Below are 11427 nucleotides of genomic sequence, written 5' to 3'. Positions count from 1 at the left end.
CGGCACCACATATCCAGACAAGTGTGGCTGTGTGGTGTGGCCTGAGAGACCCAGAAATGGGAAAAAGGTTGTCCCAGGAGGGACAGAGATGGCCCCAGGAAGGACAAGTGGAGTCTGTGGAAGGACAGAGTGAGCTGGAATGGCATAATAAAAACTGCTTGTTTTGGAGCAGAACCTGTTATGCTGTTTGGGATGTTGGTCCTCTGACCCCTCCTCTTTAAAGAATAAAACACCCGCTCCTTCCCAGGTTTGGACTAAAAAGAAGCTCTCGGACATGGGGATGCTACAGATCACCGGGGAAGCCAGGGACTGAGAAGACCCAGGGTCTCAGAGCCAGAGGCTTGGCTCTTGTGAAGCCACATCAGGGTGGGCTTCCTCCCGGGGAGGGGGGGCGGGGAAGGGGGGGCGGCAAAATAAGGCTGCTTCTTCAGGAGTCCCCAGGTAGACAGTTTTCCCCTTCCCCTCAGAAGGGGCCTTGATCCTTCATGACAGAGAGGAAATGTAGGGATGGGTGCAAGATAACCCATGGGTGCAATAAGTCTGGCTGACACAAGCAGCACAACCTGCAATCCCCTAGTGCCATTATCTTAACAAGTGCCTGGCACCACTGTACCCAAGCAGAGCAGAGGCTGCAGCAGTGCCAGGCTCTATCACACATCCTTGCCTTTGGGTTGGTCATTTGTGAGCCTCTTGCAACAAAACAAGTTTCTGTGTCTGCCCACCCCCACCCACTCAATGAAGCACACCACCCTTTGCAAGCTCATCCTCACTGCCCAATGATTTCTAGGACAATCACCTTCCGTGATCAGGCCTTGGCCAAAGGTTTCCCCTTTTGCAGGATATTTGCATTAAGCAAATGATCACTAGTTCTGTTTCTCCAAGTATCCTAGGAACTTTCACCTTACATCTTCATCTTCTGACAAGCAGCCAGGTGGACTTTATGTACTTGAATGTCTGACTCCCATATCACCAGTCCCTATCCTATATAATCACTGTCCTGATGCTGATGCAACTTATGCTGTTCCTTTCATCAGTTGTTAATAACACTCACCAAGTAGTTCTGGTTCATTATTGTTGACTGTATAATTCAGCTTTTGCTCCCAGAGACTGTTCTTCACTTCTTGTCCTAAGCTGCCAAGTAATGCAGTGCCGAGCTGCTATGCTCTACCCAGATGATGGCTGTGCTTCAGTCTGGCAGTGAAGTCCATTGGCAAGAAAGACACTTGGTGGATGAAACAAATTATGATTAGCTACTACACTTGGTTACCTCAAACCATTTGATTATTATGACTGACTTCCACTTGCAGCTAGATCAGTAGTAGGCAACCCCTGGCACGGGTGCCAGAGCATGGCACACAAAAGCATTTTGCCTGGCACATGGCACCTCAGGGCATATGGTGGGGAAGGGGCCAGGACTGGATCCGGCCCCTCTCAGCTTCCCTGCTGTCCACCCCTGGCACTCCAACATCTTACAAGTCAAGATTACAGGTGTTTTTGGCACTCTGCCCAAAAATGCTGCTGACCCCCAAGATACATGATAGACTGCTCTGTTTCTTTGAGCTCTCACTCCAGTATTATATGCTCCAGCAGATCAGTGGTAAGCCCTGAAAACATCTTAGCCCCTCTCTAGGCAAAATAATGTGCACAAATTCTTGCTAGGGAATAGACCTGATCTAGCAACATTTATGAATAGCCTTATTAACTTCACTGGGCACAGGATGGGGCCTTTCAAGTCACAGAGAAGTACAGAAGCCTCCCTCAGAGGAAGTGTCATATATACATCACTCCCATACTGAAACTATTACTCTGATAAAACAGAATGAGAGAAAAGGCTCCTGCGCCTCCAATGAAGTTTGCTGTGGACAATACTTTCTAGATTTCATTCACTCGTTCAGCACCTGGGAAGATGTTATCAGCTTTATGCCCATTGTGTCACACACCTTGGCCCATCACTATCTGTTCCCCAAACTCTGCTACTGGCTTTCCATTCTAAGGAAGGGTCATGATATTATGACTTAACATTTAAGGACAGTTCTCTGAAGATATGCTCAACCCGCTTCCAACAGCCACACCTGACCTGGCCAAAAAAGCCAAAGCTTAATGTTCATTTGCCCCAGGGCCTTACAAAAATTTAGTCTTGCAAACAAAAACTATCAGACCAGCCCCACACACCTCTAGAACAGCAGTATTCACATAAAGGGATTCATATAAAAACTGTGGATTCAAAACACTTGAAAGTTTGGAATAACACACAGTGTCCAGTGAGGAAGATCAGATGTTAATGCCATAGGATGTATTATGATCCTCTCACCTGAACTCCTGCATAGCAGATATAAAATACCTTCTACTGAGTCCTGCATTGTATCCAATAACTTATATTTGATCTAACAGATATTCCTCAAGAAACTGGAGATCCACCCAGCTGTTTTCAAGGTTGCTCACCCTTCTTCAAAAACAACCCACCTTCAGCATCATCAGCATCCAGCTACTGGTCCTCACTATGCGTTGGGCTTCTACTTTAGCAGACATTTGATCAGAAGTTTCCTTCATATGAAGTTTGCAATTAAGTCTCTTCTGGAGGACTTGGTATCTCTTAGGTTTGCACCTCCCTTTGCAATAAAAGGATTTCCTTGCCAGTTACTTTGGTTTATTTTTTTTTTATAGAAATGCTTTATTGCTGCAGTCAACCCTGTGTATCACAGCACAAATAACCAATTACAGTTAAGAAACTAATAGTACTTCTGCAAATGGTAATACTGAGAAAACAAACATACAGAAAAGGATACAAAACTATACATTTAAGTTACTAGAAATTTACTAAATAACTAAAAAAATTCTGCGGAATTGTGAAGTGTCTTGTAGAAACTATACAACACATGCCAGTGTAAAGTTGATTAACAGTATACAATCACCTATCTACAAATGTTTTATCTAAATACAAGATCAGCTGTAATTTTTAACAGTTATCATCTATACAAAGACAAGTGCTTGCTAATTTTCAGTATTTCATTGGGATACATAGATGCTGCAATATTGCAAACTAAAAAACCCCAGGAGAATCACAAAATAAGTGGTCCTGTTTAAAAATTTTATTTGCATATCTAGGATAATGCTGTGAAAATCCAGCCCGCAAGAATGTTGCTTTTGTATTTGCCCCTCACAGTGTCAGAAAACTAGAGGGATCTAAACCAGAACCAGAGACTCAAATGCCATTGAAGCGGTGTGCATGGAGGGACAATAAAAACACAAAACAAAACAAACAAACTTACCGCCATAGCAGATCTCACTGTCTACAGAGAGCCACTCCAGGCATCAAGATCCCAGCACTCCTTTGTGTGAGAAGCATTTGGCCTGTTTGTCACCCACCTAATTCAGTCATCCAGGGGCGTAAGAATCAAATCCCACGTGCAGCCATGACAGTACTTCCCAAGTCCTCCCAGTGCTGTTGGAAGGCCCCGTACACCCAAATTCTCTTCCCAACAGTAGGAGCTAATGCTTAGGTCAGTGAAGCTGAATTGATAGAAGGTCAGAAGTCAAGAAAGATACACAATTCCTTTACAGCAATCCACTACCATTTACCCCTGCCAGTTCAATCTACACCTTTGTGAATTTTCCATACTTCTACAATGTGCTGCATGATATCCTGGCTCTGAACACCAATGATCTCTATAAAACTTGGTCTTCAGGTCTCATCCATTTCTTTTGAATACAGGGCAACAATGGCATGCATTTGTTTTGTTTGTTTGTTTGTTTGTTTGTTAGTTAATCTCCTGCCCACCCACATAAAAAGTTAGTTTAAGAGAATCCTGAGATTTCGTAGGGGTTTAACATATGATGATCTCAAAGTGAATCAACCTTCTCTAACATGCATGTGTAGCTCTAAATGTGTGCTTATGACCATGCAGATATACAGGAAGGAGATTTCCTCAGCATAACTAGACATGTTGGACAAGACTATGTAAGACAGTGAAATGCAAATTTTCCATTAGACTATATTTCATGATGTCCCTACTCTGCAGAAAACAACCAATGCTGGATCTGACAGTCTATAGATAATGCTGTAGTAGATAAATTAAGCTACTGTTCTCTTTGACTCAAATTCTACTCTCACTTATACACCAGGAGGCCCATCGACTGTGGTCAGGAATCGTGGGTGTAAAACGAGCCAAAAATCCACTCTAGTTTTACCTGATTATTGGAAAAGCATCCAAGACAACAGGCTTAGAGTGCCTGATTTGATAAAGAATGGTCATTGTCACTCAAAGTTCAGAGAGAATGCTAAAACTTGCAGAATGAGGGTAAATGCTTTGCAGCCCTTGTTGATGGCCTTTATTATACCACCTGATGGCACTGTGGTAAAGAAGCAAAACGTAGTTTTACAGTCCATTGGGCAAGAATCAACATGAGATACGTCGATAGGATGAACAAAAGTCAGCAAGAATAATAAACAAATGATCAGTTCTGCAGCTCTTACTCTCACAGTTCTGTTGCTTTCAAAAGGGCTACACACAATTATTATTTGCCTTGGTAAGGGTTGAAATACCATGCCCTAATTTCACTCAGAAAAGATGAATTAGGGAAAAGAACCTTATAGCATCCCAAATCTTCTCAATGGGGAGCAGGTTTGCAGATAGGAGGGCAAAGATGATGGGAGCAGCAAGGGACAAAGTGTTGGAGGGAGAGAGGGGGGCGGTAAGGCAATAGTGGTCAAGCTGCTTGAGTCTCCCATTGCCTGCCTTCCTCACTTCCTGTCCCCATGCCACTGCAGTGGTCCGGGGGATGAATTTAAGACAACCCTCCAATAATTCAATTTTATACATGGAAAATGATAACAAATTATTTTTTTCCGTGTATAGAATGTGATTATTGGAAAGTTGTCTTAAACTCAGAATCATCTTGGATTTTGATGAATACAGTCAATTTAGTGATGTTTCTCAAAGGGTTGTGGATTAGATAGGATGACATGTGGCAACAACCTAAAGGAAGCTGTGTGTGTTAATTTTTAATCCTTGAAGGCTTGTATGCATGGAAATGTATTAAGAACAGGATGAAGGCATTGAGGACCTGGTATTCAACCTACCTGAGTATACTTATATAACCTTCCACAAAATAAAAATAAAACACTGCATTATCTGGGTTCAGATACAAAGACATGAAATCAATAGCACCCCACGTAAGACAGTTCAGAAAGAGGCCCTGTATAATTGCACTTTAGAGTGTGGCAGACACAGGTAATGGACTCTGCAGGCATGGAGACACGATGACTGCAGCCAAGATGGTGGAAGTGAGGTTTCACCTGCTTACATCATGTAATCCTGGGACATAATGGCACCCACCATAGCACACACAAGTGCATCTTGAGAGACTGTCCAAAAGCTTGTGATATTTTCAAGCATCTCAAGAACAGGAGACCATGTTATCAATGAAGACTGAAGCCAGTAAGCTTGAAGTTGACACACATGCACATGTATGCGCACGCGCAAGCACGCGCGCACACACACACACACACACTTTTAAGACCACAGGTCCATGTCCTCTATGTTCCCTCTTCTGTCTCATAAGAAGCAGATTTTTAATTCAAAAGATTGAGATATAAATAACTCAATTCCACATTTCAAGAAAAACTCCTTGATTTCTTACTGTTCTTCCATTCTAGGATCCATAAGAGGAGACATGTTCATTAGGCCCAATTTATGTTCAATATGAGTTTTATTTGAGAATGGACTGAGAAACCCCTGAATAAGGAGTCTGAGATCCAGGCCAATATTTCAAAAGATTTTCTAGCGAAATGAGAGGTCCAGAGCAATTTCCACAATAGTCAAAAGGGAAAAATTCTCATTGACTTTACAGGGAGATTGACTGAGCCCCTGTAAAGCAAGTCACCATTCGAACATGGGAGCTATTTCATAATGACTTATTTTCCCCTTATGTGTGGCACTGACACACTACTCTGCATAAATTAGCCCTGAGTAGCCTTCACTTTAACTTGACTGTACTTGAGGCAATGATTTCCTAACAAAACACAACATATTTCCAAACTTCTAGATGCCTCTATCCAGTTCTCCAAGAGACTGTTTACACCATGGTTGCAATATGTCCTAGCTGAGATGACCCCAGATGTGCCCATTCCACTCCCACTTACATGCTCCAAGGCTGGAAATGAGACAGTAAGGCTACTCCAGGGTGTCCCTCTGTGGCTGTTCTCAACCATAGCCAAGTCCATGGCCTTGACACCTACCATAGAAGCATGCCCTGGAATAGGCTAAATGCCACCTTTCCAGATCTGGAGGGTGAGTGGGAGTGTGTAGTCAGGGCATGATGCTTCCAAGTGAGAACGATAGTGGTGCAATGTAGATACACCCACACGGACTACAGAACTGTGCCTCTTTCTGTTCAGCAGCTAGTTCAATGAGCCATTTGCAAAGTTAAACCAAACCAAACTAAACCCACTCTGTCCAAGGAATATATCACAATCTGAGCTTAACAATCTTACCTTTGAAGAGACTGAAATTCTTATGCAATATTTACTCCTTATAAGTTATCTACAGTGTCAAATAATGCACCTTCATAATGTCAAATTCTCACACGAGTCACACATGACACAGCATTAACAGAGGCAAACTATGTCCAGCTGTATTAACAGTGATGAGTTTTTGTTTTGTTTTGTTTCATTTTTTTAAGAGCTCACATTTTTCCGGTACAGCATCACTCTTCCGCCAGTAGCTTGGGATGAAAGTTACATCAGGAATGTGTTCAGGTCTGTTAACTGTGTAGCTGATCTTTTTAAAAAGCAAAACAACCCCTCCAAAAGAGAACACTGCGACCATTACACATTAGAAACAAACATTTCTACATCCACTATTCTCCATATACAAGTCACAAGTGCAATATTCTTCCACAAATTTGCTCCTGAAAGGGGGAAAGAAACCCAAGAGGCAGATTTTTTAGTGTTACATTTACTATGATACCATGGGCATGTGCTGAAAACCATATTAGTTGTTTTGTTGTTTTTTGTTTTTTTTTTAATAAGGCAAAAGGTTTAGAATCTAATAGGATGGATGTGGATCAAGAGTGAATATTAAAAAGGGATATTCTGAAATGAGACATTCTTTCAAGTTTCATTCCCATTGGACACTTATATTACAAAATAAAGATTTTAAAAAGTGCTATATGCTTTGTGAGTCTTTTATCACAATATGTAAAGCATAATTTTACAACTGCTGCCTAAGTCAAATGTTAGTGGCAGTGTTAGCAGTAAATTAGACTCTAGCGCTCTCATGGTTCTCTCTCAGCTGCTCCTCAGAGTCGGATGCAATGTTATCCCACACGCATTCTGAGACGTATTAAAGCTGTCTTTCGAAAGCAGCGCACACCATAAAGCCAATGATGGTTTACACTAGGGTTTGCCATGCACTGAAGCCTTGCTTCACACTCATATTTCCTGTGTCTCTTTGTTCAGGTCAGTCTGAGAGACAAAACACTGAGAGGTATGCAGATGATAACATATTGACAGGTATATCAGAGCATTTAAAAATGTAAAAAAAAAGAAAAAAGAAAAAAAATGTTCATCTGCCAGTCATAGGCATTTAGTTAAATTGAAAAGGTAGAGCAGTTTGAAGTAAACAATGATGTTTTAGATCTTTGACAACATAGAGGATAAAACCCCCCAACAATCAGACATGAAGGATTTCTGCACCGCAGTCTTCTGGCTCCGTGTAATGTGAAGAGTTCGTATCTGAATGGTGAACACCAAGCATTTCTTTATTTTCAAAGTTTGGCTCCATTAGTGCAGGTTTTTCAAAAATATTTTTTTTGCTAGTTTCTGGACAGTTTTGTACATATATTACTCGATTATAAGCTTTGAGTCTCTTCCACAGTTGTACGTACACTTTGCACTGTACGTACATAAACAGAAGTCCTCCAGTGAAACCAATAGCTACAACCACCAGCTTAGTCCAAAATGGCCACTCCAAAATCCCTGGAAGAAAGTGGGGAAAAAAAGGACCAAATTAACATCAGTCAGGCCACACTATCTATAAAGCAAATCTTTAAGTGAGGGTTTACAGGGTTCCATCAATACAAACAGTTTACGTTTTAATATCCCACACAGGGCAAATATAACAGCCAGCAAACTTTTTTATACCCTACTATTTTTAAATGGAGCATTTATGAAAGAGGAAAAAAAATGGGCAAATGAAAGCATTAATCCATTTATAAAAGAGGATAGTTGATGCGATTGCTGCAATAGCAAGGGACTGCACTTGGGGATCTAGGAAGTCTCTTCCAGCCCTAGGTTCCAATCTGTGATCACAATCTGTATGGATGCCAACTATAAAAAATATGCCACAATAATGGTAGTTTGAATTTGTCATCCTGGCTTTCTAGCCACTAGATCTTAGTATCCCTTAGTTTCCTTGATTTAAGGGGAGCATTAATATTAAATATCTTCTCCTCATTCAAGTACTATGCATATCAAACCTCTCTACTATTGACTAGTCAAGGACACTGCAGGAAAGACTACTGCCTTCATTTTGATCCATGCCTGTTCGCTTTCCTAAACCATGTATAACAACATATCAAAATCCCAGCTTTCTAAAGATTCTCCATTGGCCCATACTTGGCCACTTGGAACTACATGACAGCGCTGGTGACAGACCCCAGACCCTGACCCTCTTGTTCCAAAGGTAAGAATCCATGCCCCTTGGTTACAGTTAAATCCCCATTATTGATCAGCAGCATACAACTAGGACTAGGGACCTACCAAAATCACATTTTCATAGATTTCGCAGAAATCACGAAATCCAGCATTGCTCGTGAAATCCATGAAAAAAGTCTTACTGAAAATAAAATGCAGGCTACTCAGAGTGAGCCAGCAGTCCACACAGCTCTATGGCCCAGCTCCTCAACCCACCAGGGAGAAAAGAGGGGTGGGGGGCAGGTTTGCCTGCATGAAGGGCAGTCCCAGGTGGCTGCTGCCCCTGCCCCTCTCCACTGATTGGCTGAGGGTTGCCTGGGATGTGGCCCCACCCCTCTTCTGGCAGCGAAGTGCAGGGCTGCATGATGGAGAGCCCTCGCAGCCAATCAGTGGCGAGGGGCAAAGACAGCAAGTCTCTTGCCCAGAGGCATGCTGGAGGATGGGGAGGGGGCCACCATAATCAGCCCGTGAATGTGGCGGCTGGCCATGCTATCTCCCCATGAAACGGGCCAGCCACCTCCTTGAGTTAGGTAGACCCCCTAACTATAACACCCAGCTGAACAGTTCTGATCCATCCAGTGCAAGGCAGTGACAGCTGCATCCATTCTCGCAACTCACTACAGTTCTCACCAGAGTACTCACTCATCCCATGTGGATGCCAAAGCAGAGTACTGTGCATCGAGTACTAACTATTCATATTACTCAATTTATGCTCCTCTAAAACATTTATCATCTAAAACAACCTGAAGGCTATACGTGTTTGAAAGCATATGTTTTTCATAATCATATTGAACCCTCAAAATTAAGAGGCCAGCAATTTTCACTACTTATATAAAGGATGCTGTCAGATGGGAGAAAGACCAGAAACTTTCAATCAAAGCAACTTCTTGACTGAAGAAAGAAAAAAAAATAATCAAGAACATTCAAGCTAAACTGAAAATGAAAAATGACAGTCATCAAAAGTGTACAGTTTGAAGGCTGGCTCTACCCTCGAGAAAGAGATTCTAACATAACTTTATGAGCTTGTAGGTTTATTAATACTCAACTATTTGCATGGCAATTTCATTCTAAGTAACAACACTTGCTTCTAAACTGCCAATCCTGCAATCTAAGATTCAAACTAGAATCAAATCCTAGCTACAAAGTATCTACAAATCCTACCTACAAAACAACAATTCACAGCAAGTTAAAAGGGGGTGGGAGCTTGCTCCAGAGCAGTCCCTGCCAGGTAATTGTTTGTTAGTCCTCTCACTCCCATGGCAAGTTAAACTTAAAACCTCAGTGATTTAGCCTGTTTTAGTGATGGATATACTTCCCAGCTTAAATTTCACTTATCATAGGGTAAAACTAGCACAGTCATCAGATCAGCTGTTCAGTGAAAAGTCCCCATAAAAGAAGTGTCATACTGGGTCAGACCAATGGGCCATCTAGCCCAGTATCCTGTCTCCCCACCCACTTTTAACTTGCTATACTTTCATTTTTTGTCCAATATGAAGTATGCTGGTTCACATATTATGTGACATTTAATCAAGGCAAACTGTCCCTTGGAACACCAGTGTATACTTACTCTGCAATGGAGTGGTTTTAATAAACAATACTCCTCCTGAATTGAAAGGAGAAACTGAATCTAGATCTTGGTCTTTTAGCTGTGTTGGTCAGCAAGATTAAAGAGTAAAACATAGCAAACACCTAAGGCTGTATCTAAACTTAGGAAATGCACCAGTTTAAAAACTGATTTATTTAAACAAATGCAAATTTGCATGTGAAAACTCTGAATACTGGTATTGTTATATGAGAAAACTTGTTATATGAGATTAGTGTCCGCACCCTTTTATTTCATAGATGCAAGGTAAATCAATGCAAGACAGATTTTGGTTGATTTTAAAAGTGTCCACATATAAAAGTCGCACTTGTTTTACAGTGTAACTGATGGAAGTGTGGCTATATTTCAGTTGCTGAAACCAGAAGCTCTTACTGAATAAAAAAGTTGTATTCCCCTTTGCATTCAGTCACCAACAGGATAAAGAAAACAAAGTAACATACCAGTAGTCTGTCCCTGTTTAATCTCTTCAGCAGTCCGGTCTATGAGGACATATAGAGACCACACGACGCAGGTGATGGCAATGATATGGAACGTTACAGAGCACATGATCTTCCTCCTCTCACTGGCTGTCATCTGCAACTTCTCCCACTAGTAAGAAATCCAGAAGGCAGAGTGAGATTAGAGATGTTTGTTCTAGCAACAGCAGATGATCACAAGAACACTGGTAAACACACTTCATAGGCAGCAGATTGTTTCCCTAGACTCACAGAAGCGTTTCTTTAAAAGAGTGATATGATGTAGTTGCCCTTACCTAGCATGTACCAATTCAAGCAGCTGAGACTGGGACTTGATCTTTTCTTTCTTCCACTGACTCCACTGATGCTCCCAGAGCTGATTGGGAGCAGCAGTGGATTGTTAGAGCTGTGCTGGGTCAGGGTGCACTGCTACTCGTTGGGTCAGTCTGTACATAGGGGCTTGAGCCAGGAGTGGATCCAGCGTGGGGTTGTGGGGGGAGCATCAATGTATGCACAGTGAGTTCTCTGAGCTCACTGGCATGTCAGCACAGCGCTTGCCAAAGCTCTGCACATGCTGCAAGACCTCTGAGCTCACCAGCTGACCAGCACAGGGTCTGGCCACAGCTCCTTTTTTATGCAGCTCTGGAGACCAGAAATGAGTGCTGCTGCTGCTT

At 42.1% G+C, this 11427-nt stretch overlaps 1 protein-coding gene across 3 annotated transcripts in view; it reads right to left on the bottom strand.

The window, feature by feature from the left end:
- Window positions 1-2638: 2638 nt before the first annotated feature.
- Window positions 2639-11427, bottom strand: part of MARCH8 (membrane associated ring-CH-type finger 8) — a 181172-nt gene continuing 172383 nt past the window's right edge. For all 3 annotated transcript variants that reach the window (XM_025208803.1, XM_025208894.1, XM_025208841.1), the window contains 2 exons: window positions 10739-10886; window positions 2639-7978 (listed from right to left, as the gene is read on the bottom strand). In XM_025208803.1, coding sequence (XP_025064588.1) covers window positions 7674-7978; window positions 10739-10886 — 453 coding nt within the window. In that variant the 3' untranslated portion in view covers window positions 2639-7673. The remainder of the gene's footprint in view (window positions 7979-10738; window positions 10887-11427) is intronic.

Source organism: Alligator sinensis, unplaced genomic scaffold (genome assembly GCF_000455745.1).
Source record: "Alligator sinensis unplaced genomic scaffold, ASM45574v1 scaffold264_1, whole genome shotgun sequence".
Lineage (NCBI taxonomy): Eukaryota > Metazoa > Chordata > Crocodylia > Alligatoridae > Alligator > Alligator sinensis.
Note: the sequence above shows the minus strand (reverse complement) of the source record. Positions and strands in the feature narration are given on the sequence as shown.